The sequence below is a fragment of the Ustilaginoidea virens genome, chromosome 2, assembly GCF_000687475.1.
Source record: "Ustilaginoidea virens chromosome 2, complete sequence".
NCBI classification, from domain to species: domain Eukaryota; kingdom Fungi; phylum Ascomycota; class Sordariomycetes; order Hypocreales; family Clavicipitaceae; genus Ustilaginoidea; species Ustilaginoidea virens.
The window spans coordinates 3,239,348-3,266,276 of NC_057317.1; the positions used below are offsets into that span (position 1 = coordinate 3,239,348).

General features: G+C 54.9%; 8 protein-coding genes across 8 annotated transcripts; 4 read left to right on the forward strand and 4 right to left on the reverse strand.

Moving 5' to 3' along the window:
• Positions 1–200: 200 nt before the first annotated feature.
• UV8b_02648 (uncharacterized protein) lies at positions 201–1,781 on the forward strand (the record flags this gene model as incomplete). Its single annotated transcript, XM_043140146.1, has 2 exons — positions 201–385; positions 575–1,781. 2 exons carry the CDS (start codon positions 201–203, stop codon positions 1,779–1,781), a joined length of 1,392 nt encoding a protein of 463 aa, XP_042996080.1.
• A 947-nt stretch (positions 1,782–2,728) lies between these two features.
• Positions 2,729–3,913, reverse strand: UV8b_02649 (uncharacterized protein; the record flags this gene model as incomplete). The annotated part of the gene is made up of 3 exons (XM_043140147.1): positions 2,729–3,208; positions 3,369–3,614; positions 3,854–3,913. The coding sequence occupies 3 exons, from the start codon at positions 3,911–3,913 to the stop codon at positions 2,729–2,731; spliced, it is 786 nt and encodes a 261-aa protein (XP_042996081.1).
• Positions 3,914–4,595: 682 nt separating this feature from the next.
• UV8b_02650 (uncharacterized protein) lies at positions 4,596–8,131 on the reverse strand (the record flags this gene model as incomplete). The annotated part of the gene is made up of 3 exons (XM_043140148.1): positions 4,596–5,333; positions 5,432–7,600; positions 7,736–8,131. 3 exons carry the CDS (start codon positions 8,129–8,131, stop codon positions 4,596–4,598), a joined length of 3,303 nt encoding a protein of 1,100 aa, XP_042996082.1.
• A 1,954-nt stretch (positions 8,132–10,085) lies between these two features.
• Positions 10,086–11,979, forward strand: UV8b_02651 (uncharacterized protein; the record flags this gene model as incomplete). The annotated part of the gene is made up of 4 exons (XM_043140149.1): positions 10,086–10,298; positions 10,371–10,404; positions 10,476–11,626; positions 11,722–11,979. 4 exons carry the CDS (start codon positions 10,086–10,088, stop codon positions 11,977–11,979), a joined length of 1,656 nt encoding a protein of 551 aa, XP_042996083.1.
• Positions 11,980–12,563: 584 nt separating this feature from the next.
• On the reverse strand, positions 12,564–14,403 carry UV8b_02652 (uncharacterized protein; the record flags this gene model as incomplete). The annotated part of the gene is made up of 3 exons (XM_043140150.1): positions 12,564–13,488; positions 13,644–14,157; positions 14,238–14,403. The coding sequence occupies 3 exons, from the start codon at positions 14,401–14,403 to the stop codon at positions 12,564–12,566; spliced, it is 1,605 nt and encodes a 534-aa protein (XP_042996084.1).
• Positions 14,404–16,809: 2,406 nt separating this feature from the next.
• UV8b_02653 (uncharacterized protein) lies at positions 16,810–18,392 on the forward strand (the record flags this gene model as incomplete). Its single annotated transcript, XM_043140151.1, has 2 exons — positions 16,810–17,192; positions 17,270–18,392. The coding sequence occupies 2 exons, from the start codon at positions 16,810–16,812 to the stop codon at positions 18,390–18,392; spliced, it is 1,506 nt and encodes a 501-aa protein (XP_042996085.1).
• Positions 18,393–19,343: 951 nt separating this feature from the next.
• On the forward strand, positions 19,344–21,567 carry UV8b_02654 (uncharacterized protein; the record flags this gene model as incomplete). Its single annotated transcript, XM_043140152.1, has 3 exons — positions 19,344–19,904; positions 20,059–20,670; positions 20,806–21,567. 3 exons carry the CDS (start codon positions 19,344–19,346, stop codon positions 21,565–21,567), a joined length of 1,935 nt encoding a protein of 644 aa, XP_042996086.1.
• Positions 21,568–22,341: 774 nt separating this feature from the next.
• UV8b_02655 (uncharacterized protein) lies at positions 22,342–25,792 on the reverse strand (the record flags this gene model as incomplete). Its single annotated transcript, XM_043140153.1, has 3 exons — positions 22,342–23,746; positions 23,835–25,024; positions 25,091–25,792. 3 exons carry the CDS (start codon positions 25,790–25,792, stop codon positions 22,342–22,344), a joined length of 3,297 nt encoding a protein of 1,098 aa, XP_042996087.1.
• Positions 25,793–26,929: the final 1,137 nt, after the last annotated feature.

Genomic DNA, 26,929 nt, shown 5'->3' on the forward strand with positions numbered 1-26,929 from the left:
CAAGTGCAGTGCAAGTGCAGTGCCAGTCCATGGCATAGCCACCTTGTGTTTTGTGGTTGGCCGGGCCTTGTGAGCAAAGTTGTCCAAGTCCAAGGCTCTCTCTCCTCTGGCCGTTGTCGTTTGAATAACTGCCTCCGCTTTCCCTTCCCGTCCGCCTTCTTGTTTGCATTCTCATCCACCCGAGTCTCGAGTCACGACGGATGCCGCAATATCAAAGAATGGGCCGCTCGGGGGGCTCAGCATCCACCGGCAGCTTCTCCGTGAAGCTGCTGGTATCCTACGCACTCGACTGGATCGTCCTCCTCGTCATCACCGTCATTGCCGGATTTCTGGGCCGTATCGAGCCAAACAAGCGTCCGTTCTCGCTTGATGATCCCAACATCTCGTGCGTAACAGCTTCTTCCCCGGCGTGTCTCCACTTTTTTGCCAATTGGCGCGCGCGGTCGTGTGACTGCCGACCACCACCAATCAATCCTTGGACAGATGATTCCATCCATGACATGATGGTATCGCGAGTTTCGCGGCCTTTCTGGCGTTTTTGCCAACTAACCAACGCATCCTCTCCTCCGCGCAGGCTCCCATTCACCGAACGCGAGACTGTCCCTTCGTGGCTGCTCGTCGTGCTCTGCGCACTGCTTCCCGCCGTCGCCATCCTCATCGTCTCACTCGTCTTGGTGCCCGGGAGCACCGTTCCTAAAGACACATCCCACGCCTACATCTGGAAGCGAAAGCTATGGGAGCTCCACGTTGGCTGGCTTGGCCTTCTCATGGCTGTGGGGTCGGCCTTCTTCTTCGTCAGCGGAATAAAGAATATGTGCGGAAAACCACGGCCAGACCTGCTTTCCCGATGCCAGCCCGACTTGGCCAATGCCGCCAAATACGTCGTCGGCGGTTTCCCCGACGCTTCCGATGCTTCCAAGCTGTATTCGGGCAACATCTGCCAGCAGACTGACGCTCATAAGCTTAATGACGGGTTCCGCAGCTACCCCAGCGGCCACTCGGCTGCCTCGGCCGCCGGTCTGATTTACCTGTCGCTTTTCCTCGCAAGCAAGTTTTCTGTTACCTTGCCCTTTGTCGTCTCGACCGCCGCACCGCTCGACGACTCTTTGCACACTGCCTTTCCGTCGCGCATCGTTTTCGCCGACGCCGCCGCCACCGCCGCCGCGGACTCTTATGAGACCGCCCGTCTTCGCCATGGCAATGATGAAGCATCATTGCCCACCAAGTCTGGAATCGCCAGGCGAAACGCAAAGTATAACTCTCGCCTTCAGTCTCTGAGACGGCAGGCCGCTGCCCCGCCGGTCTATCTTCTTGCCATCACGCTCGTCCCGTTTTGTCTCGCCATTTTCATCGCCGCCTCTCGATGGTTCGACTTCCGCCACCACGGATTCGATATCCTCTTTGGCTTCTTGATTGGCACCATCACCGCCATCTACAGTTTCCGCTACTACCACTTGCCCATCACGGCCGGCGCGGGCTGGGCATGGGGACCTCGCAGCGACGACCGTGCTTTCTGGGCTGGCATCGGCCGACTGGGCTATGCTGGTGATAACTCTGACGAATACTCTCGGCGCATGCACCCTGCCGACCTCGGCGAATCCGGCGATGTGGACTTTCCCACGGCAGCACAGAGCGGTTCTTCCCAGGCGGCGGCTGGTGCCATGCATCGGGGAGAAAGGACCAACGGGTCAAGTTTCCAGTTCCAAGATGTCGAGCTGGAAAGGATGGACAGATTGCACCCAGCTGGCGCGGCTCCAAGCGCGTATGGACAGGCACAATAAAAGAAGCTGTGCACTTTGGTTTTGTACACTACGGATTGAAGGGAGAAACGAGGAATCAGGCGCACCCCTGACAAAGGGTTATTTATTGAAGAGCAGGAGAAAGCGGAATATCAAGGAACAGGTTTTTTTTTTTTTTTTTTTTTTTTTTTTTTTTTTTTTTGTTCCCCTCTATTCTTTTTCTTTACTTGCCGGTGTTTTGATTTGGTCGGGTTACTTAAAAGCATCTCCAGGTACCAGCGACATTACTTGAATATACTTGACCTGAATATACTCTCGACCTTATGTGCCCCCCCCCCCCTTTCCCCCCCCCCAAACAGAAAATAAACAAAAAACCAACAACAAGCAACACTAAAGAAGTCTCCAGACACCCAACACGGCTTCCGCAGTCTTTTCCACGCCCCCTTGGCGAGATGTGAGCTCTCGTCCCTCCGTGCCTGTCTGTCTGTCTCCATGTCAGCACCGAGCAAAGGACGTCGTCGCAAGGTCAACTGCAACGCCACATCCTCAAGAACAGCACTCCCACCCGGAAAGTGCGGCGAGTATTCTGAAAAAAAAGAAAAAAAAAAAAAAAAAAAAAAAAAAAAAAAAAAAAAAAAAAAAAAAAAAAAAAAAACAACCGCCAGCTTCATTCCACTTGTGCATAACGGGGTGTTTCCCAGCCCCGGCGCCCCGGCAAACACCACAGTCGACAGTTGACAGCCGACAGAGCGAAACGGAGGGGTGAAACAGAAAGAAGAATGCTTCGATGGTGACACAAAAAAAAAAGGAACCAAAGCCAATGGATGAAATCACACTTGGTCAGCCATGCAAAACCAACAACAACTACCCAGAGATTCATGACGGGAGCAGAAGAAGAAAAAACCACGAACAAAAAGGTGAAACCAAAAAGGAAAAAAAAAAAAGAAGAAGAAGAAATCGCTCCAGTGGATGCAAGGTCAAAGCCAGTCTCAGATGGGTATCACGCCCGGCGTCCCATCCACCTCTTCAAACTCCAAATCGTCGTCGTCGTCGTCGTCGTCGTCGTCGCCGCCGCCGCCGCCCTCGGCGTCTCTGAAGCCCGAGTCGATCTCCAGCTTCCTCAGCCTCCTGCGCATCTCGTCCCTCTTGACGTTCTGCCAGCGCACCAGGGCCGCCGACGAGTGGACCTTGAAGCCGTACACGCGGGGGATGTAGCGCTCCGTGCTCTTGGAGGGGAGCAGCGACGGGTACACCTGGAACATGATGTTGTGGAACGACGTGCCGAAGTAGGCGCCGTCGATGGTGGCGTGCCGCGACGACTTGGGGTTGTAGATGTCCTCGCAGCAGGCGCAGTACAGCTTCACGGGGCGCACGTTGGCCACGTCGCTTAGGCCCATGGGCAGGAGGGGGTGGGAGCGGCAGTTGACGCGGGGGCATTTCCCAAACTCGGCTTTCTTGAACTTGTCCAGCTGGGATGTGTCAGTGTTGCCGAGAGACGGGAACCTGGGGGGGGGGGGGGGGGGAAAGATAGATACGTGGCGTGGCATGGCATGGAGGACCAACAAAAAAAAAAAAAAGGAAAGGAAAAAAACACACGCAAAACAGAGCAAGATCAGCGCAGAAACATACCATCTTGGTCAGTCCCCTGGTTGTGACAATGTATCTTGCATGAACCAGGCCGTACAAGTGTCTCGCCGACTTTTCAATCGTTTCCCTCATGTCATCGTCGCAGTCGAGGTCAAAGACATCCGTCACCAGGTCCAACGCATACTGGTAGTATTGTACTTCGGTATTCAAGCCTGTCAGGTTGAACCGATCCGTCAGGTAGTCCTCGTCGATTTCGCAAAAGTACTCGTTCCCCCGGGATGAAATGAACTAACGCCCACGAAATTAGCCCCGGAACCCGGCCTTGTCTGTCTCTCGTGCTCCTGGGGCCACCGCCTCGTGCTCCTGCTGCGACGCAAAGCTTCTGACGCCAGCAACACACGATTGAGGTGTACGAGACCGACATCCAGAAACCCCCGCGCTGCCGTTATCGACAGAAACTCTTTTGCAGTCACACGTCGCGCCGGAGCTGTTGCCCGCTTAAACGAAGAAAGGGGAGAATACCATACCCAGTCGCGCCAGTAGCTCGTGTAGTCGCTGTCGGATTCGCTCACGTAGTCTTCCATCATGGCGGGAGGACTTGTTGGCTGTTGGCGAAAGCGCTGTTGGGAGGGGTGGTCGCGGATGCCGATGGTGACGGGGTCGTTGTCTGCAGATGGGTTTTCGAGTCCACGATGGGGCGGGTCTGAGTTGGCTTGGTCGTGGAGGTGGAGTCGTGGAGTCGTGGACCCGTGATGGTTGGTGTGGTTGGTGGTTGGCGGTTGGCGGTTGGCGGGGGGGTTTGCCAGTGATGGAGAGGGCGGTAACGTGACATTGATGGCCTAGAGCGGCAGCTTTGAAGCGCCGAAGCTGAGCTCCAGCTGACAACATTAAACTTGACTTGGGTACCTTGGTAGGGAGATAGATGGCTAAGAAAGAAGGGCCAAAAGTCGACGAGGTGGTTTAAAAATGTCATTGGGGGAAAAAAGAAGAAAAAAATGAAAATAGAAAAGAAAAAGAAAAAGGAATAGGAAAAGTGAAATGAAAAGAAAGGAAAAGGAAAAGTAGTAGAGGGAGGACCTGGGAAAAAAAAAAAAAAAAAAAAAAAAAAAAGGTCATGCTCGCTTCCTCTCCGCGATGCAAAATCAAGCCGCCGCCTGTTTATATTATGTAGCTTTTCCCCAAAATCACATCCCTACATACAGAGTATTGTAGAGGAAAAAAGAAGATAAAAAAAGAAAAGAAAAAAAAAAAAACCATCATCTCGCCCTTTCACGGCAATCTGTATCCGTTCATCCGACTCACCGTGGATCCAACACTGGACACGTCGCTGGCAGACGGCATGTCAGACTCTGTGCCGTCGCAGTCTTCGGCTTCCCTCCAGCCATTTCCGTTGCCCCCCCCGTTGGCGAGCCTGGGGCTAGGCATCTCCAGTCGAACCTGGATTCCGTCGCTGCCGGCGCCACAACGCCCCCCCATGTTCACCGTTTGCATCACCTCTTTCAGTGCTTCTCCGGTATCGTCCATGCCGGCCAGGAAACGAGCCAGTTCCTTGCACAGCTCCCAGTCTCCTTCTTGGATGGCCCTGGATAGCACGCGCACCGACTGGTCCGTCGACGAGTCTAGTTCCTCCAACGCGTGGAGGACGATCAAGTATCCGCCAGCCGTCTTGAGTGACCCTCTCTGTATCGATTCCTCAAACAGCTCCTGTGCTGGCGGCAGGTACGCGAATAGAGTCTTCCACTGTCGCATCTCCGTCTTTCGCGTGCACTGCAGCACAATGTCGAGATAGTCCCTCGATGACGACAGGAGGGATAGCACCCTGGGTAGAACCGCGTCTCCGGGCTTGGGGCACGTGTCGGCCTCCTCATCCAAGACTCGGTACAGCAAGATTTCCATCACGTGGGACAGGTATTCCAGGTTCTGGTACTGCTCATACAGTGCCGCAGCTTCAACCGTCCTGCTCTGGCGTAGGTGGAAGCGCAAAATGTCCGGCAGAAACAACTGCGTCTTATCGAGGGAAAGAGGGCAAAAAAAAAAAAAAAATACCACCCATCGTTAGCATAGTCTCCAACTGACTCAGTCCCTCAGGGCCCCGCGTGACATACCCTAATGGCGAAGTGGAAAAAGGAAAAGGTGACGTCTCGCCGTTGCACCAGGTCAGATTCGACCCCCAACACGATGCCCTTCTCCAAAAGAACGGACAGAGGGTAAAAGTCGACTGGGACGGAGACCGGCACAGGCAAGTCCTTGGCCCCTTCACTCGAAGCCGCCTCGAGCACCTCGTTGATATTGGTCCACGCCTTGACTTCTATCCCGTCAAAGATCCAGAGCGAGTCTTTCAGCGCAGGTGGGCCGCGTCGCAGTGACGGGTCGTCCGAAAGGTGAGAAACGTTGAGTAACGGCTGGTCTCTCATGCTGGCGTGGTACTCGACGTTTTGCGCTATCACGCGCATGTCGTACTTTAGCTGACCCTCGTCGTTGAGCGAAGGGCTCAGCAGCACCAGCTTCCCGTCCACCAGGAATATCACCGATGCCGCCGCGACATCCTGAGATGGATCTCCGGCTAGCATCTGGCTCTCGGGCAAGATCCAGCTCAACCCGCGCACTCTGGCGGGAGAGCGAACGATTCCGTGAAACGCAATCTGCCCGACCTGAACCAGGCGAACGGCATCCGGGCTAGGGGTGAATATGAAATGATAGAGCAGGTTCTCGTACGTGTACACCAGGAGCGAGTCTTCCCCGGACGTCGTGACGAGAACGACGGGCGCGGGGACCTGCTGCCGGAAAATCACTTGCGACATGTCGAGTGCTGTTTCCCGCGAGAAGAGGCGAAGCTCGTAGTTTCTGTTGCTCTCGACCGCAGCTATGAGAATATGCTGGTACCAGCACATCCCGCCGCGGATCTGAAACTCGTTCTCCATCTCCTCCGTCGCAAATGTTTTCCACCTGCCGCTGTTGACGCTGTAGTGGGCAAGACCGCGACGTCCTGCCACTGCTACGTAGCGGCCGTCGGGGGAAATGACTGTCTGCCGGATAGGCCACTGGTTCAAAAGGTAGGATGCAGGTATTTTGGCAGTGTGCCACAAGAATGGCTCGGCCGAGATGCTCGTCATGTCAGGGAGGTCATATCCCCTATAGACCATCACGGCGGTTGGTGTCTGAAGTGCCGTCCGGAAGACGTTCGCCTCGTGATAGCATCCCGTCACTGCACTTTTCGCCATTTCCAAGCTCCAGATAGCCTCGTGACGTGGTCCCACAAGCAGGATTTCGGATCCTCCTCCGATCCATGACGCCGAAGATACTCCACAGAGCCACTGCTCATCGTTTCCGCTGGATATTCCTGCATCGGCTCCAAAACTGTTGCTGCCCAGTTTGCCAAACATGCTCCATGTCGCCCATCCCTTTTCGAAGCCAGCGAAAAGGCAGTATCCATCCGGCGAGTAGCACAGCGATTTGAAAGCTCCCGCGACAGCCGTGGAGACAGGCAAGACTTGCTTGTGTGACAGGACAATGTTTCCAGAGTAATCTCGAACAGAGTACACGTATATGGTACCATCGACGCAACCAACTGCAATCAGTGAAAACCGCGCATTGATCACGGCCTTGACTGCACAGCTTGCGTGCTTTTGGGTGTTGTGGAAGCAGTGGCCTTTGAAAAGGCGTCTCTCGTCCATATGTCCAGAGTTTCCATCTGTGCGAGGGTTCTGGCGTTGTACAGCGTACGCCCGGCCGTCGCTCGTAATCCATGTGGCCAAATTCATCGGTCTGTCATATGTCATTTCTAAAATAGACGACCTTTTCTCCACCCATCCCAACTTACCGACGAGATCGGTTCGGGTTTGATTCCCGGCGTTGTCTGGCGTCCATCGTATACACTGTACTGCAGCCGGTTTCCTAGTTGCGACGATCAATTCGTCGTCGAGAGCAAGGGCACTTTCAATACCAGCATCAATCTTGATCACCATACGAAACCGAACGCTGACGTCGGGCACACCTGAGCCCTCTCCTGGGCCCCAGAGAATGTGATCGGGTCTCAGACCGGTCTGAGAACCAATGATGCTTTGCTTTCGTCTTTGAACATTATGATAATTCGGAAATTGCGGCTTATAAACGCAGGACTCGCCGTCAGATGCTATTGAGTAGGTGATGAGGTAATCTTTGGATGTTTGTGCGACTAAAATGGCCGAGTCGGGACGCAGCAACAAGTCGACATTGGTTCCGTATAACTCAATTGATGACTCGGATCGTACAACCAGTGCTAAAATCACAGTTGGCTACTGGTAGTTTCAGCATACGTACTTTTTTTCTCTTCCTCTATTCGCCTTGTCTCGAAGCTAGGAGTGAGATGGAGATGAAAACAATAAATAAATAAAAAGGCAAGGGGGGAAATGGGGGGAGGCTAAACGCACTTTGGTCTGCCAAAGGGTAATGGTCGTGCGGGTGATGACACCAAAGAGATGGCCAGTGCGAGCTACACGTAATGCGAGAATAGGATCTTTGAGCGGAATGGCATTCTGAATGTTCCGACGAGTCGATGTCTCCAAGCCCTTTGCCGAGGAAACATCATGGTCGTGCTGGAGTATGGGTCGGACGCCGGGCGTGATTGGCGTCATCGGTGTGATTGGTGTTTGAATCTCAACTTCATCGTCAACAGCCGCTCCCATTTGGCCATGTTGAGCAAGAGGAGGCGCCAAACTGGATCCGCCTGGGTTCTCCAAGCCATCGGAGGACACGAAGAGCTTGAGCTCAGGAGTGCGACCGCTGCTGGCAGCATAAATACGCGGAGTCCCTATTGGCCAGTACATGACGACGGTAAGCCCCCCTTACCAGCCAGCAATAAGCAACGCGCAACGTTTCTTGGGCGACAGGATGAGGCGGTTGCGCCGCAGAGTCATCTCCGTGCATTGAGTCCCTGGCGTAGGCAAAGCGTGGGCGTCATTGATTGCGATTCTGTCATGAGATTTGGCAAACGCAGACGTGACAGGTGAGGGGGGATGGGCAAGCGACCCGGCCTAGGTAGTTGAAGATGATGGTCGCGGCGCCGGAGGTGCAGGCGCAGGCGCAGGTTGCAGGCACAGGAGAGACATGAAGGTGGATGATATGATATGGAGAGAGTGAGGAGTCCAAAGTCCAGTCAGTCAACAAGTCTCATCTGGTGGTCCGATTAGAGAGCACCAATCATGGAAAGTGGGTCAGGCGTGAGCCGGAAAACGGGGCGACACATTAATGATCTCTGCTCCGTACTCCGTACTCCGTACCGCTACTCTGTAGCCACCCTTGCTCGATTGCACGGCAGGCTGCAAAGTCGGGGCAGTTCCTATGGGGAGGGGAGCTGATTCTCTGTACAAAAAGAAAAAGTTGATAATAAGTTGACTGGGCTCCTGTACCTCTACATCTCAATATCTACAGGGCTTGGGTTAAGCTGGCCGTGGCCCATGTTGGCTCGGGGAAAGACTAAAGTGGTAAAGCGCATCTTGACGCACGTGGATGGCTGGAACGTACGGTGCAGGTACATAGGATCTAGTCCGTACTGCCGATCTAGTAGGAGTCTGGTGTACCCAAGGCGACATGTATCCCCTCCAAGTGCCCAGGTACCTATGTACCTCCTTAGGGACGGCAGGGAGTAACCTGAAGACCAGGAATTGGCGAAGCTCTCCAGGAGCCACCAGGTTCAACCCCCCGTTGCTTCACTAGGCCAACTTCAAGAGGTAGAACAAAGTCTAGAGCATTTGGCCAAGAGCGATGATGAAGAAGTGTTGTCAATCCAGTTTCATGAATCGCATGGTCCTTTGTCCCGAGTCTCACTTGGGTCCAACCGCGATGTCTTATCGTTGTGTTATCATCGGGGTAGCATAGGTTGCATAGCAATTGCATCCAAGTACAGATAAGCGCAGGGGTCTGTCTACTTTGCGATAAGTTGACCCTCATACAGTTGGAGACGTTGGAGATCGCTTAAGCCCCAACATCAACCATCAAGTGGAAGGGTCGTCCTTACGTAAACAATGCTTATTGTGGCCATGTGACCCTAATCCTGGGCCCCACATAGCGGTCTGGTACGATCATGCTACTGGCTCCAAAGACATTAGTGCCACCACTCCCCTCCCTTGTCTCCGGAACGGCGAAAGGTGGGCAGGCCATCACGGCAGCCGGCAGGCAGCGGGCAGGCAGCGGGGCACCGGCGGGCCCCCCCCCCTCGTTAGGCAGGCACGAGAAATGGACATCAGACTTCCAGATCCAGGAGGAACCTGCTTTGGTAACGACCCAAGGTAGTTCATTGGCTCATTGGCCAGCCAAACAGCGCAGTGGGTAGCAAGTAACTGCGGCTAGGGTCGGTAGCATGCCGACGCCGGCCAGCTGGAATCCCCGGAGGCCACGCGCCGTGGCGGCCGTTCGTCTCGTCGTGCTTGAAGCCCGCATTGGAAGGAAGGACCTGGGCTTGGACCCTGCCACTGCTCATCCACACCTTCTCCATCCATTCCCGCGCTCGTCTTTTTCTTGTGCGCTTCTTCTCTTTCTCTCTCTCTCTCCCTTTCTCTTACTTGGCTACCTCCTACCTGCTGCCGCTGCCAGGATATATACTCCGTACGCCTGACTGCGTTGTCGATCCCCCAGAGCTTCGGTTGACCTCAATTGACTGCTACGCTAAGCGCCCCGGCCACACATAGCTGCTTCAAGGGAAACAAACGTTGCGTTACCACCCTCCACACCACCGCTCGCCGTCTCTGCTTTCCACACAACCCTGCACCTTTCTCTGCTACAATGCCATCCGTTGACGCAACCCCCACGGTCCCTGACCAACTGAACAATGACCAATCGCAAACTCTCTCCCCCTCTAATGGAGTGAAGGGCGCCAATGGCGAACCCAATTCCGCCTCCCCTGTGATTCAAGCAATTCTCGCTAGAAGAGCCAAGGCTGGGAAGCTCGTCGCTGGGGTTGCTGCTGCATCGGACAGCGATATGTTCAAAGGGCCCGTAAGTCGCAGCCTTGAGCGTAGACTGCTGCTGTTGCATGAGACGTGAATGAGACTGACAATGCTTCAAAAGCAAACGGGGAAACCAAAGGCAAAGCGCTGGGAGAGTAAGTTATAACCGTTGCTCCCTTGTTCATTCGCCATCGCGACAATACTTACATATGCCACCCATCACTAGGCCATTTGACCAAGGAAAGTTTGAGCAGGAAGCCTTGCACACTCAAACAGGCAGCAAGGCATTTGAAACAGCCGGGTCTTATTTCCCTTGGCGGCGGCCTACCCTCCAGCGAGACATTCCCATTTGCTGAAATCGGCTTCAAGGTTCCGGCTGCTCCTCACTTCTCGGAACAGGAGACGCTCGACAAAGGACAGACTGTCACCATTGGCAAATATGACGTCCGTGACGACAATGCCGTTTACGACCTGTCAGTTGCACTCAACTATGGCCAGTCTACCGGCTCACCACAGATGCTGCGTTTCTTGACCGAACACACGGAAATTGTATGCAACCCTCCTTATGCTGACTGGCGCATCTGTCAGACAATTGGGAGCACGGGAGCTTTGGAGCAGGCCCTGAGGATGTTTTGTGACAAGGATCGTAACGACTCCGTCTTGACAGAGGACTTTAGCTTTTCCACTGCTCTCGAAACCATTCATCCTCTCGGAATCAAGGTGTTTGGCTGCCCTATTGACGACCAAGGGTTGGTGCCCGAGGCCATGGACCAGCTCCTCACAGACTGGGACGAGAATTCTCGAGGAGCCAGAAAGCCTCACGTTCTCTACACTGTTCCCTCTGGCCAGAACCCCACAGGAGCCACCCAAGGCCTCGAGCGCAGAAAAGCCATTTATGCCGTCGCTCAGAGGCACGACATGTTCATCATTGAGGATGAGCCCTACTATTTCCTCCAGATGCAGCCTTACACTGGCCGTGATAAGCCTAGGGTTCCTCCTCCTACGAGCGTAGAAGAATTCCTGTCGTCTTTGGTGCCCACTCTCGTTAGCATCGATGTCGACGGCCGTGTGCTTCGAATGGACTCGGTATCTAAAGTGCTTGTTCCTGGGTCCCGACTAGGCTGGGTTGTTGCCTCTGAACAAATCATTGAGCGGTATAAGCACCATGCCGAAGTGGCCAGTCAAGGCCCCAGCGGCTTCTCTCAGATCCTTTTGTACAAGCTGCTCGACGAGACGTGGGGTCATCAAGGCTATCTGCAGTGGCTGATGAACCTCCGCATGCAATACACAAAGAGGCGAGATATCCTCCTGGCCGCCTGCGAGGACCATTTACCTCGAGACATTGTGACCTGGACCCCTCCAGCAGCCGGCATGTTTGTAAGGCCACAACCGACCCCCAAAACCCCAGCAGCTGCCCCCCGCTGCTGCCCCCCGCAGCCAACTTTCACTAACGTGCACAATTTGAACCGCAGTTGTGGCTCAAGGTAGACTATTCCCAGCATCCCCACGCCAGCACCAAGGCCATTGAGGAGGTCGAGGAAGAGATTTTCGACTCTTGCATCGATGGCGGCGTTCTCGTGGCCCGCGGCTCGTGGTTCCTGGCCGACAGGCAAAAGCCTCTGCCCGGGCTGTTCTTCCGAGCCACATATGCAGCTGCCAGTGCCCAAAGCATGGACGAGGCCATTCGTAGATTCGGCCAGGCTGTTCGCGCCAGCTTTGCCAAGGAGTAATGACGGGATGTGGCCGAGGCGAGGCAGCATGAAAACCAAGCATATGGCATCTACCTATACGTTGTCGTTGGATGTTTCATGTCACGCGCGCGCGGGGGATCGACAAGTTTTCGATGGCATTGAGTAATCTTGATTAGACTTTGCATAATGTGGCATTAACTATACGAAGACGGACTTCTCCTCCTCCTTCCCCTCCTTCTCCCCCCCCCCCCCCCCTCCCCCTTTATGGAGAAGATGCTCGACAAAGTGCCCTGCGTTCCTCCTTCCGGGTTCTGAACTCAAGCAGGTCGAGGGAGCGTTTGATTTCCCTGCTATCAAACTGAATCGCATCCATCATGAAAACGGAAAAGAATGACCATATCAAACTTCACTTTACAAATAGAATAACGCCCAGGAGGTTTCCTGGTAAACATGTACATTTACATTAGATTTTTTTTTCTTCTTCGTCCCAAATGCAGATGAATATAGAGGCGCAAAAAGAATCATGGCTCGATACTTCATTTGACACGCATGGCCCAAAATAAACAAATGAATGAATGAATGAATGAATGAATAAACACGAAACGTGGCAGCTTGCGTCTTCATTACCCCCTGTCAGCTTCCCAGAAGGCGACATGGACTCCCTTGCCGGGCGACAGGACCACGTTCGCTCGGAGGGTCGGGTCATCGCCATCCAGCTTGTACATGTGACTGTCCAGGCGGCTGAAGCGCTGGAACATCCTGACCAGGACGTAGCTCATCTCCACGAGGGCAAACTGCTGCCCGATGCAGATGCGGGGGCCGGCGTTGAAGGGGATGTAATGGTGAGGCTTGGGGTGCCACTTTGCCCAGCGCTCGGGACTGAAGACGGCGGGGTCGGCAAAGGTCTCTGAAACAGGAGGGTACAGCTCCGGGAGGCGCTGCATTACCAACGCAGAGTAGGCAATCTTGGTGTCTTTGAGAACGGGCAGGGGCTCGGAGCCGTCCGGGCCGCCGCCCCGGGGAAGAGTGCAGTCCCTGAGGGCAAGGCGAAGATTGAACGGGACAGAAGGGTACAGGCGGAGGGTTTCGTTGATGACGGCCTTGAGATAGGGCATGTTCTTGAGGTGCTCGTACGTTGGGGGGCTCCTGGGCCCGACTACCTCCAAAATCTCTTGGCGCAGCCTGGCCAGACAGTTGGGATGGCGGGCCAGCTCGTAGGTGGCCCACGAGAGGGTCCCGGCGGTGGTGTCTCGACCGGCGAGGAGGACCGAGACGACCTGGTCCCGAATGATCTTTGGGTCGCGAGTGAAGCAGGCGAGTTCGTGGAGGAAGGTGTAGCCCTTGTCGGATTTGCTCTTGGATTCAAGTTCGGCGGGGGTCATGCGCAGAGCAAGGTGAATAAAGCGTCCGACGAAATTGTTGATGATGCGAAGGTCAGCGCGGTATTTGAACTTGGGAAGCACCCAGCGCATGGCCCCGAGGCGAGAATAGATATTGTGGAAGTGCTGGACATTGTTGAACGCTTCGGCAAATTCTTGTTTGGGCGTGCTAGAACCGAGGTTTGCGGGTTAGCATCTACCGTCTACGGCAAGCAGGGGAGAAAAAGAAAAGTCAGATGATGCCGGGAGAGATGGGAGAAAACTCGGGGTGGACGAAGCGAAACAATGTGCATGTCCTACAGCACCAGGGGTGCAACGTTTTACCTCATGGACTTTACATCGGCCCCGAGAAGAAAGTCGGATGCCACGTCCAGAGTATAGCGGTAGAACAAGTCGGCAATGTCGATGACTTGGCCGTTGACCTTGGTCATGTTAACTGCCTGGTGCTCCCCATCCAGAGCACCCCCGTTGGCAATAGCCTTGAAAAAGGTGCTCATGTGCGACTCAAAACACTCCAAATCGCTCACTCGATGCTTGGTGAATTGGGGCCGCAGCATCTGGCGGCTATTGTGCCACTGGGGCCCGTCTGTGGCGAATATGCTTTCGCCCAAGAACTCCTTCCACTCGTCGTGGAAGGGCTGACCCTTTCCATAGTCGGTGAATTGCGTGGCAAGGATGGCCTTGATGTTGTCCGGGTTCACGGTGAAGATGACTCGTTCGTTGGCGATGCGTGCTTCGACCGTGTCGGACTTGTTGCGCCTGAAGAAGCCGTCTCGCCACTGTTCCATCGACCTGTCAGACTTGGAGGCCAGGAGACCGTGGTAGATGATGTCAAGACCTATGTTGTGGCAGGTTTAGTGGGACGAGAACCACGCACACGCTACCGACTCGGGCACGTTGGATGGAGGTTGCTCATACCGAAGGGGACCCATGAGCCCATGTCGATGCCATAGCTGCCGAGGCTCTTGATGCGGCGGTGCTCGTGGATCCGCATCACAACGTAGCGGAGGACCAGGGCAGCGAGAAGGAAGCAGAAGACGGCCCTTGCGGAGAGCTGCTCCATGACATTTTCGACGGCGCCCATGTTTGACAAATCGTGGCTGCTCTTTGGTCAAGGGGTTTCCGACACTGGACAAGGAGCTGGGGCATGTGGGAGGTGTCCAAGAAGGAGGAGTGGCGGACGACGATGCAACCATGGAATGAATCCAGCAAGCCGGCGACGCCATTCAGGTTGTATGCTGAGTCGCTTCGTGCTCGTTCCCCAAAACAGGGGATAGCCAGATAATCATGGAGGAGAACCGCCAAGTGGGTGTATTTGGCTGCCCGGGGGTAGACAGAGGCAATCCAAATCCAGGCTTACGGCGACAATGAGCGATAGCAAAGAAAACGGTTTAGGCTCGAGGGGCTGAACACGGGGGTTCAGATTGCCAGTTACGAAGCGAAGCGTTGGTGGTTCGAAGACATGGAGGCACTTGACTTCTTACCTCTCTCAGCTGAGGCGGGCCTGGCTAGCTGGGTCTGATCGCTGGCTCCGGGCGCCCTTTCCCTCTGTTGCGCCCAGCCATATGTATCATGTGAAGTCCATTGAACGTGGTCCCCCCATCTTGGCTGATGGCAGATGCTAACGCCAGGGTGGTTGGCGACGGGCTGGTCGGGCACGGATAAATAAGACGATGGGTACCCCCGTCTGGCCGCACGTGTAGCGGGTACCGGGGCAGTACCTTGGCCGAATGCCTTACAGGATTGGTCCAGAGCTGCTCAATGCCCCGCCTCTTGGAACATCCCCTTGTGCCAAGGAATACTAGGAATGAGCTACCAGACAGTATCGAGTCGAGTCGAGCGGACAGACGGCTGGTTTCAGTACAGAGGCCCCGAGTCCTTTTAGGAAACAAAAGGGTTTTTCGTTTGATCGGCGGGCAGGGGGTTGGCCGTCAGACTGCAGCCTTATGCAAAAGGGCCAATACCATGTAGATTGATAATAGCGCAGCTCTTAGTCCCGACTCCCGAGGTGGTGCGCGGGGGGATAAAGGAGGGGAGACTGGAGCCGAGGTAACCAAGTTTTATGCAACCATCTCCTCCGACCAGAAGCCAAAAGAGGTACCTGCTCAGGGGCCAAGTTTTGACAACGCAATAAGTACCTTCGGTATGGGGTACTGTACCTGAGGCATCCAAGGTACTTACCTCGTAATTAACCTATTGGCAGCATGTACCCGGTACGGCCTAAGTACGACCTACTGTTGTACGACCGAGTACGACCTAGTACGACTCAATACCTGCCATCGCACGCCCCTTTAGGAGGTTGTGTACATGTAGTCTTCGGGACAAGCTTGGTGCTGCCTTGCCGCTTTTCTCCAAGAGTCAGTCAGGACTCAGGACTACCAGCAGTGATGATGACTTGTGGGGATGTAAATGGGCTGTAGGAAGGGCACTTGGACCATGCTCGGGGCTCCTGAATCTGGAGGTACGGTGTAGGTGTAATCTGCCACTTCCACAGCAGCCCTCTATTTCCGTATGGGTTGGTGGATCGAATTGACACGACCAGACCACCATGCATGTATTTCTACACACTGCACCACGTACGGAGAAATATGTGGCATCTGGCCTTGCCACGGGTTTGCATCCGTCAGAGTCACCAACAGAGACAGGCGCTGTATTATTTTCGTCCCGCTACTCCTTGATAAGTAACCATCCGAAACAGATTGCACCAGCATGGAAAGGTTCTTCGTAGCAGCCTAGCCGTAACCGTAGCCGTAGCCGTAGCCGCAGCCGGGAGCAATGCGGGCGCGCCCGTGGTCGACAAGATTTGCGAGCCCAAAGTTGGTGAGCTTTCTCGCAAAATAATGCGCATATCGCTTGACAATTCACTCATTGCTATTGACTTTCGCGGTGGGAACATGTTGATAGTTTCCACCTGGGAGAATCGGATCACGTGCAAGGGCACGCGCTCATTCCAGAGCCCAGGCTGCGGTATTATCTCGGTAGTCCATCAACCGCTCCCAATTCCGACTACTGTTGCTTATTAATCTAGCTTAGCGACTTTGGTTAGCCTATGTACGAAAGCTGTGGGCTGCAACCTGCGGTCCACCACGTGACACACCAGCGTGCCCCAGTCTTCCTAGCTTTTTGCTTCAAAGCCCCAGCCAGACGTGTCTTATCAATTATCATCACAGTCATCTCACCATCTCAAACTCGTCGTCCGCCTCGCCAACTCCATCAGTCGGCTGAACGAGCTGCCCTCTCGTGACTTTGGGAAAACCTCTTGTCGAGCCCCATCTTTCCCGCCGAGCGAACAACCGACCAAGGTCTCTTGACTAAACCGCGCAGTTGGTTAATCGGCAAGGCTCCCACCTCGACGTGTGGAGAGGAGAGACTTATTTCCTCCGCGTTGACGACGCCAACTGGCGTTCTGCAACAAAACTCCAGCCTCCATTCTACACATCCCCATACGCCCGCCCTTTGCGCAATCAGTTCACGTCCTCTCACCGTCGCAATGCCCGTCGAAATCGCTTTGGATACGCCTCTGGCGAATGCGCTAAGCGTAGCGATTCAGCCGAAGCTACTTGAAGTGGGATGGGGATCCGGCGCCGATGACGCAGGGCTTGCCGAATACATCATCCTCATGTTGGCAAACGGAAAAACTCAAGATCAAATATCTGCAGAGCTCTCTGGCGACCTGCTGGGCCTGCCCGCCGACGACCCCAGCGTACACGACTTCTCCCGATGGCTCTTTGAGCAGATTGATGCTTTGAACCACCAGCTTAACGGTGGCCAGGCCGCCGGCCAAGATGCCACGCAAAGCTCCTCACAGGATCCCACGCAAGGGAGGGAAATGGACACGGATATGAATGCCCACGACACATCAGGGTTGAACGCGTACGCATACCTTGGCCACCCCTGTACTCTTTGATCCAAGATGAATCTTGTCTAACGTGAAGGTTTAACTTGCACAGGCCGACTGGCCCCAAGTCGATGCGCAACGGGAACCCTAGAGGCGGACGTGAGAAGCGAATGCTCGGTCACATGTCAAAAGCCATGGACAGATCGCTTGACAGCACCCTCCATCGCGTCCGAGGCAGTGGCAACGAGAGAATCAATGCAAACGGCCGCAACCCGCCCAGCGGGCCTAGAGGGGGGGGGCAGGGGCGCATGCAGCGAAACAACCGCGCAGCGACGCTCCAAGCCGGCCTGACTGCTGGCCCTCAAGGAGGCAACTGGATGATGAACGGGCAACCGAGCCAGATGGAACTCATGGCTATGCTCGAGCAGCAGAACCAAATGATGTACCAACTGTCTCAGCATCTGATGAACGGCGTCAACAGCAACTTTCCGAACCAGCAGCGCCGGGGCAAGTCGTTGTTTGAGCGAATCCAAGACCCCAACAAGAGGAGGGACAACAACAACAACAACAACAACAACAACAACAACAATCACCACCAAGAAGCCAATGCCGACGACGGCTCCGAGATGGAGCACACGGGCGGGGGCGGCGAGGATGTGGAAATGTCTGGCGAAACCCGCGAACCCGCGAACCCCGAGGAGACTGTCTGCAAATACAACCTGCACTGCACCAACAAGGACTGCAAATTCGCGCACCAGTCGCCGGCGGCTCCCACGGGGGCGACGGTGGACGTGAGCGATGTCTGCAACTTTGGGGTGGCGTGCAAGAACAGGAAATGCGTCGGCCGCCATCCGTCTCCCGCAACCAAGCTTGCCCACCAGAGCGAGCAGGAATGCAAGTTCTTCCCCAACTGCCAAAACCCGCGATGCCCATTCAAGCACCCTTCAATGCCGCTGTGTCGAAACGGTGCCAGCTGCACGACGTCCAACTGCAAGTTTACGCACGTGACGACCAAATGCAAGTTTAGCCCTTGCCTAAACCCCAGCTGCGCTTTTGCCCATGAAGAGGGTCAACAAGGAGGATTCAAGGATAAGGTTTGGACCTCGGACTCGACCAAGCAACATGTGAGCGAGAGGAGATTTGTGGACGAAAATGGGCAAGAAGAGCTCATCAAACCTGACGCAGACGACATGACGACGCATCAAGCTGCACATGATGCCGGAATTATTGAATGATTTTAATGCATAATCCATCCCTAAGCAGTTGTATGAAAAGAAACAAGGGCACAAGGAGAATGTGACATAGAATAGAGGGTGCCGCGTCTCGTCCTTTTTTTTTTTTTTTTTTTTTTTTTTTTTTTTTTTTTTTTTTTTTTTTCCCTCCAAGACCATGATGTGTGCCGTCCGTCGTTGGCCATGCCGGATTTCCTGGGAACGAATGGAAGCCATTCGTCTTATCCAACCAAGATGTGTGTGGGGCTTGGGGGGGGAGGCAAGGGCCTCGAGGTCAGACTCGAGTCTTGACGCGAGGTGGTCGTGTACACTTTTTTTTACTTGATGGAGGTATTTTCCTGTCACGAAGAACGGGACATGGAAGGCGTTTCTGGTTTTAGCAGTGGCAGTTGGGAGGCAGGAGGAGGCAGACATGAATGCAGGATTCTCTTTGTATTGCGTGCGTCGACCAAGCAGTCCCAGCAGTCAATGACGCGTATGCGTGCCCGTGTGTTGATGATGGTGTTGACGAGGAAGCCCCGGCAAGGGGGATCGTGTGCTTGGCCTGTGAATCCAGATGGAGATGGCATCCGCCGCCCATGGCATGCATACATTAGATGATCTGCAGCCGATCTAATGACGGACTTGTTTTTGCTGCACGTGCGAGCTGCCGCTGCTGCGTCGTCGTCGTCGTCGTCGTCGAGCCTTGGGTTGGTTGGTTGGTTGGTTGGTTGGATGGATGGTGCATCATCATGCATGGATGAGGATGGATGGTGGTGCATGCATCCGTGGACGGCAAGGATTTCGGCTTTTGCCAACGACGGACGGACCGACGACCCACATCCGCCAAACCGCTGGCGCTGGCAGGCCTGGGGGGGGGGGGGGGGGGGGGGATGGGAACCTCGCGACATGCCCACATGCAACCAGCTGTTCGCTCGCCTCGCCACGGGTCGGCCACGGCCAGACGACGCTGCCATGATGCTCCTCTCCCTCGCAATCGCTGTGCGGAGCAGGGCCACAGCCCAAGCTGCCGCCCAGTGTCGGCGTCCAAGACTCTGGTCGCCGCATCTCCGAGCCGTCGTCAACCATTCCACGACATCCGAGGCCAGTGCCGGTGCCTGTGCCGGTGCTGGTGCCGGTGCCGGTGCCGGTGGTCGAGGACGCCAACGACAACGCCAACGCCTACGCCAACCCCGATGCGAGTCGTGCCATGCCGCTGCGTCGACGATCCCTGGTCGCACGTACGCGACGCACGCGGCCCAGACGGCCCTCAAGGACAACGGACGCATCGCGGTCGTGGGAGGCGGGTTGACCGGCCTCACGACGGCCTACTACCTCGCCAAGCAGCTGCCCTCGACGGCCAACATCACGCTCTACGAGGCGAGCGACCGGCTCGGGGGGTGGATCCAAACCGACCGCGTGCCCGTCGACGTGCATGGGGTCAAGGGCACCGTGAGCTTTGAACGGGGTCCCAGGACCATGTCGTCCTTGCATTCGAGCACTTCGAGGTTTGACGACCTCGTCCTGTACGACTTGGTGAGTAGCTGCGGCCCCCCCCCCCCCCCCCCCATCATCGCCAGTCCGCGACGGGACCCGGACACGGAAACAGGGCGAAGCACGCTGGCCGCGCTTTCGGTTCAAAAGGGAGGGAGGGTTAAAAGGGGCAGGACTGACAAACCAAACCAAACAGGCCCTCGATCTCGGCCTCCAGGTCGTCACACCACCCGACCAGCCGCGCCGCATCTACTATCCCGACCATCTGGTCACCCTGCCCCCCGCCTCCAGCGCCGCCGAGTTTGTCCGCGAGCCGCTCTTTCTCCAATCCATCTGGGCTGGGCTGGGCTACCTCTTCCGCCGCCGCAGCAGCGCGCGCCGCGGCGGCGTCCCCGTCAAGGACATGTCGATATCGGAGTGGCTGCACCAAATCAGCGGCAGCCGTCGGCTCGCCGACAACCTCGCTTCCGCCATGGTCCACGGCATCTACGGCGGGGACGTGGACAAGCTGAGCGCTCGCAGCGTCCTCGAGCGCTTCTACTGGGCCTACTACCTGCCCAGCACGGGGCCCGCGCTGCGGCACATGGCCAAGCGAGAGCAGGTGCTCATGAGCGAGCTGTCCCGGGACGCCCAGATCCGGAGCCTGGCGCTCAAGGCGAGCGGGACCCTGCTGCACTTTGGAAAGCAGGGCATGGACAGTCTGCCCAAGGCGCTGGAGCATGTGCTGAGCAAGACGGCCAATGTAGAGATCAAGAGGGGCAGCCCGGTGACGGACATGAGCTACGACGAGGAGCTGGACAAGGTCAAGGTGAGTTTCTTTTTTTCCCACCCGTCGTGCGTTGCCATGTGACAAAACGCGCTCTCTTTTTTTTTTTTTTTTTTTTATGCAATCCAGCAGCTGTTAACCCTTTTTTTCTTCCTTTCTCTCTCTCAAATTATCCAGATCACAACCGGAAGAGGTTGGCAGCAACCAGAGCAACCCCCGAAACAACACGACCGACAAGACACGCAAACGCAAACGTTTGACCGTGTCATCTCCACCACGTCCAGCCAGCAACTCGCCCGCATCACGGCCGGCAAACTCCCCAGCCTCGCCGCCACGCATTCCGTCTCCATCATGACCGTCAACCTGTGGTATCCCAGGGAGAATCTGAAACCCCCCGGGTTCGGCTACCTCATCCCCCGCTCCGTCAGCCAGCAGCGCAACCCCGAGCGAGCCCTCGGCGTCTTTTACGACTCGGACGTCGGCGCCGCCGCGTCCCCCGACGAGCCGCCCGGCACGAAGCTCTTCGTCCTCATGGGCGGCCATTACTACGACTCGGGGACGCCGCCGCCCTCGGAGCCCGAGGCCGTGGAGCAGGCGAAATCCCTCCTGGAGCGCCACCTGGGCATCCCCGCCGACACGCCGTGCTTCGCGCTGTCGCGCCTCGCCGAGGGATGCATCCCCCAGCACTACGTCGGGCACAACGCCCGCATGATGCAGGCGGACCAGGAGCTGAGGGACTCCTTTTCCGGACGGCTGGCTGTCGCCGGAGGGTCCTACTCCAGGATTGGCGTCTTGGGCGCCATCCGCGCAGGATACGACGTAGCCAAGCAGACCGTGAGCCATGTCCACGGCTGGCACACCACTGGGCTGGAGCATCTGGAGTTTCCGGAGCCGTTTGTCAGCGTACCCGTCTCCAAGATTACCGTGAGGAAAGTCTAGCTTTCGGAGCAGCATCATGGCCCGATCCCGGCGGTGGGGGGATTAAAGGGGGGGAAGGGGATCTCATCTGTAGCAAGCGGAATGAAGTGGCCTGTACAAAAACAGAGAATAGATGAGAGAGAGAGTACATGCATGTTACGCTCCCGAGCAAGGAAACCTCACTACGGAGTACAGCTGGATTTAGCCAGGAATGCAGCCGCGCCCCAATCAACAACCGTCAATATCGTCTGTCGTCACCAATGCCCGCTGCGCCTCTTGAGCTCAAACATGTCATTTCTACGTCCGTTACAACAAACAGTGCTCCTCCCCGGCTGCCTCCTAACCCAGAGCCCGTGCAGGAGCAAAAGAGAGCGCTTTCCCCTGCCTTGCAAAGAGAAGATTGAAAAGAAAGAAAGTAGTAGAAACAAAAAGCAAAACCGCATAAAACAAGGTGCATTGGTACTCCTCGATGCTGATGGTATTTCTTCTTCAACTCCTGCCCTGCCTGATATTGTATCGAGGTATCATTAGGTACAAGAAAAACAACAATCACGAGTGGTGGGTGGGATAAAACAAGATCAAAGGGCAGAGAAGAAATAGAGAGAGAAGAAAGTGTCTGATCTGGGCTGATTTTGGTAGAGGCGGTTAATGCATACGACAACGGCTTCGCTGATTTTATCATTGGTCTTTCGGAATCTCTTTTTTTTTTCCTTTTTTTTCAATTTATAGTTTACCGACGTGTAGTTTGATGTCGGAAGAAGAAAACGCTGTGCAATAGCTGCTTGCGGGTGAGATTCATCGTCGCGTAGCCTGCTCCAGCGCAACGTCTCCCTTGCCGTCGTCTGTTACGCACTTTCGAATGGCCTCGTCGACGGCTAGAAGCATCGCCACGACGCCGCGCTGAGGACGACCTGCCGCGCTGGTTGCCAGGCCGAGCCAGCCTTCGCCTTTGCCGTTCCAAGCCAGCTTCAGGGCTTGGGATGCTGCGTCGTCGGCGTCGGCGTCGGATCGCCACACGTGCCACCACGCCTCGTTGCGGCGCCGCTTCATCTGCACCTCCAGCGTGACCACCTCGGCCGTTCCCTTGCTGCTGCTGCTGCTGCCCGCCGGGTTGATCGAGTACGTAATGGTCATCCAGGCAATCGTCTTCATGGAGAATTCGAATCCACCCCGCCCGGCGGCGAGGAGAGGCTCCCACCGCGTTTCCATCTTGTCAATGGCCTCGAGGGCGGCGAGCGACGAGGGCAACCACGACATCAAGGCACCGATGCCGCCATCACTATTGACCAGCTGCCGCATGAGGTCGACCAGTCGGAGATGGGAATTACCCTTCTCGATTTCAACGTCAATGTCATCCTTGGAAAGATCCAGAACCACGCGCCAGCGCTTGCTTTGGTCTTGCGTCTGTCCCTCGGCATCACCGGCCGCCTTCTTCTCGCTGTAATAAAATGTAATCTGTCGCAGAGTCACGGATTCCGTCGTAATCGTGCTCCGCGCGCATTCCATTGCCTCCAGGAAATTGACAAATCGGTCAATCGCCTTGATTCGTGACTTGAGCGTGTCGAGCACCGGTTTTCCCACAGCACGCTGTATGCGCATCGAGAATTGGCCAAGCTGAGCATCGTAGGTGACGTCTCGGTCCGCCAGTCCCGTGAGCGAAGCAAACTTGGCCGGCTTCCTGACCTTGATGGTAGCCACCGAGTCACACATGAGCTCGCTGTTTTCCTGCGAACCGTCCTCACCAGTGCTTCCAGTCTTGGACAGAGCCTTGACGCTGTTGAAGCAGATGCTGACAATGTTGTCCGCCCAGGCCTTTTTCGGCGCCAACGTGGCGCCCGAAGCTCGCTCCATGAGCGACAAAAGCTCCATGTCGCCGTCCTCGTCCTCGTCATTAACGGAGCATAATGATAAGTCTGGCGCGGCTTCGTCCTTATCGAAAACCATGGCTGGGAATAAGGCAGATAGCGCCACCTCAATCGAGGGAAGCCGTACGCGTCGTGTGGATGACGGGACATTTTTGCCGCTTGACCTGCTCTTAATCCTATGCCGATGCAGCTCCCTCAAGTCAACCGATTGGGTAATCAGTCCCGTTGTCAAGTAACCTAGATCGTTCCAAAACGTGTCTGATAACTCGGGATAGCCATTGTCGAGCGGCAGTTTGGCTCGGAACCTTGGTGAACTCATCGTCTCGCCTCCGTTTCTAATGAAATTGTCAGCGTTTCGTTGACCTTCCGTTTCCCTTTCACTATTCACAGTCGAGATGTGGCATCGAGGGCTTGGTTACTCACGATTCAAGCAGCCACCACTCATCACCGCTCAAGCTCAAAACCACGACCACGAGCCAGCTGGAACCCCACCCTGCCTTCCGGAGCCATATAGCACGTGTCCATTCTCGAATCTTGGTTACTGATTTGAGTTCTTCGGTCGTCATGGCTGGCTTGCAGACTTCCCACCCCCCCATGGTTGTGCTTCGGCGATGCAGTTCATCCTCCATCATGGCACACCGAATATGCTCCAAACAGTTGACCCCATCTTCCGGAGCATTCCTTCCATTATTGAGCTGATGTTCGGGTTGTATGGTAAACTTTGACTGTGGCTTCACTGCGAATACTCCAGTCATTGGCTCCAGCAACATTGAAATCTTGTCGCTGCATCCGACCTGTACGGTCAGTATGGAGTGTGCAGGATGCGTCTTTGACAATCGAAGAACCATGCCCGCTTCTCGATTTTTAAATCGTGCTGCTGCTGACAGCCTTTCGTGGATGCTCCCCAGAATATATCCCACATGTAGGCGAATGACGTTTGTCAGTAGTGACTCGGCTGAAAGTTGAGCCAGATCCAGCTCAATGTCAACGTCCTCGACTTCCCTGCCATCCCGGTACCACTTCACAACAAGCTGGCTCGACGAATTGGCATTTTGTTTGCCGTTTGCCTTCCGATTGCCGTTGACCGCAACCAAAATCCAACTCTTGGATACTGTTGTCGCAGACCGAGACGTCCAGTATTGAATCGCCAAGGCTCGGTTCAAAGGTTCCACGTTCAAAGTACCCGTCCATGAGCTTCTGCTTAGTTGCAATGCCTGGCGTCTCAGCTCGTTGATCTTTGACGTGAGCACGAACTCGTGGAGATATTTATAGCAGCCTTCCAAACCCTCTCTGCCTAGCACATCATTGACACAACCCTCGAGATAGGCCCGTAAGGACTCGGGAAGCCTTGACGCGGCAGGTGCAAAGGCATATCGAAAATCAATAAACCAAAACTGTTTCTTGAAATCCTCGTCTGCAATGGTAAGATCGACCTCGAATTCGCCGTCGACTCTGAAAGTGACTCGCCCGGAACTGATCTCATAATTGCGAAATTGCGGTGGAATTTTGTCAAAGTCGTCGAGATTAAGACGTAGTGATAAAAGAGTATTCAAGTCGTTGATCCACTTCGACTGATCTTCAGCTGATAAGGCTGGTGGTTCGATGTACTGTAACTATATTCGAAAAAAAAAAAAAATCAGCTGCTGGCTACTCCTGAGCCTCCATAGGGACAGACTAACATCGGGCATCCATGGAGCAGTTCCAGAGGATAGAATCTGCAAAGCAGTTTTCAGATCGGGACTAGGCATCCGGGCGAACGTCAAATCCCGCTTGACATTGACAATATTGTCAAGCGCAGCATCGTAAAGCATTCTTTGCTGGTCAATATGGAACTTGAGATCGATCAACTTGCTGACCAGATGAGCTTTCCTGCTCCATTCTGTAATGACGAGCGCTTTCAACCATTTGCCATGCCATTCTTGAGCAAAATGACTGAGACTCCCCTTCTTCCTCAAATTTTCCACGGAGCTGTCCTCTGAATTACTGGAAGAGTAAGGGGCATTTCCGTTCGCGAACGTCGCTGGCAGTGGCATCTTAGCCAATTCCGCAACTTTGTCTTGGACGGCATTGTGTGTTGTCTGGGCGAGACGTGTGAGCAGCAGTGACAAGGGGACAAAGCCCTGAGTTATATGAATAATTTCGTCGGGAAGGTCATTCATTCGATTTCTTTCTGCTTCCGGCCTTTCGCCAAGGCTGGTTTCGTCTTGTCGCGATTCACGTGTGCCATTGGGGGCGTTCAAAGCATTATTGGTGGTAGCAGCTTTATCCTTGGAGGAAGGCCCTGCATGCTGGCTGATTGCGTTATTCGCTCCACTGGCGCCATTCGTCGTCGCGTCCCTATCGTGATCGGTGCGCGTACCATTCTGGCCGCTCGACTCCATACTGACGACCCCGGGCATCTGGCCACGACCAGCGGCCCGCCTTTAAAGGTATCACACAATGTCGACCCGTATTCCCGTTTTTGAGCGTAGCAGATGTTTTTGATCGAATTTGAAATAGCCGAGTCTATGGGATGGAACCAGCCTTGGGTTGGATATCTTAGCTTTCAGCGCAGGGGACCCATCATCTGCGGCCTTTGTCGGCAATGTCCGGCAAAAGCTCAAGGAGCGCGGCAACGCCCCCTCCCAAATTGTTTGCAGCTGGTATTTCGTCACAATAACCTAATCCGTCAGTATAAATTCTCCCCGCGCACAGTGAGTATGATCTGCGCCGAGGAGCCGGCTTCGGGTCTGGGTTGTAGGCTCGAGGAAGTCGAAACGTGACAAAGAGATGGTGGAGGTGGTGGGAGAATAAAGGCGGATCTAGGTAGGAGGATCGGATGTATTTCGGAAACGAAACAATCGTGAATGACTCTAGGCTTTTTTCCCGGGTCGCGACTGCGCGATATAATGATGCAGAGCAATTTTGGAGATATTGATATGTTCAGTATTTGGCGATCAGCCTTGTTCCATCATTCAAACGCTGCCCTGGACAGGCTCGGTCATGTGAGGCCGGGCAGTGGGGAGCACGGGCCAGCGAGGTTCGCTTTAGCATTACATAATCAACATGCGCGGAACAACTCAGCCGAGCCGCTCATAGCAGATCTACCGGGTAGGAAGTCCAGAACTCCAACAGTAAAAACTCGCAAACACCACGACGACATCTGCTAGACAGAACAGGCCAAGGAAGGACCAAAAACCCATGATTTTTCTATCTGACTCGCGCAACTGTTGATCGGTTACCTAGGCCGTTATTATATATATTGTGAGACGAACCTAATGTACTCTTGTAGTAGAACTTCCATAAGGGCACCATTACATACATTTACACAGATGTACATATATATATATATGACATGGCTGTCTCGCATCTATTGAGAGGACCACTCATACATTCCAATGTCTTGATACAGCAATGTTGCACCACATTGCCAACAAGTTGAGGCGGATCAGGTTCACTTTGCTTATCCGACCAGGCAAGTATGGCAAGAAATGCTTTCATTTAAAGCTATCTGTGCTCATTCGGTCCAAGCCATCAAG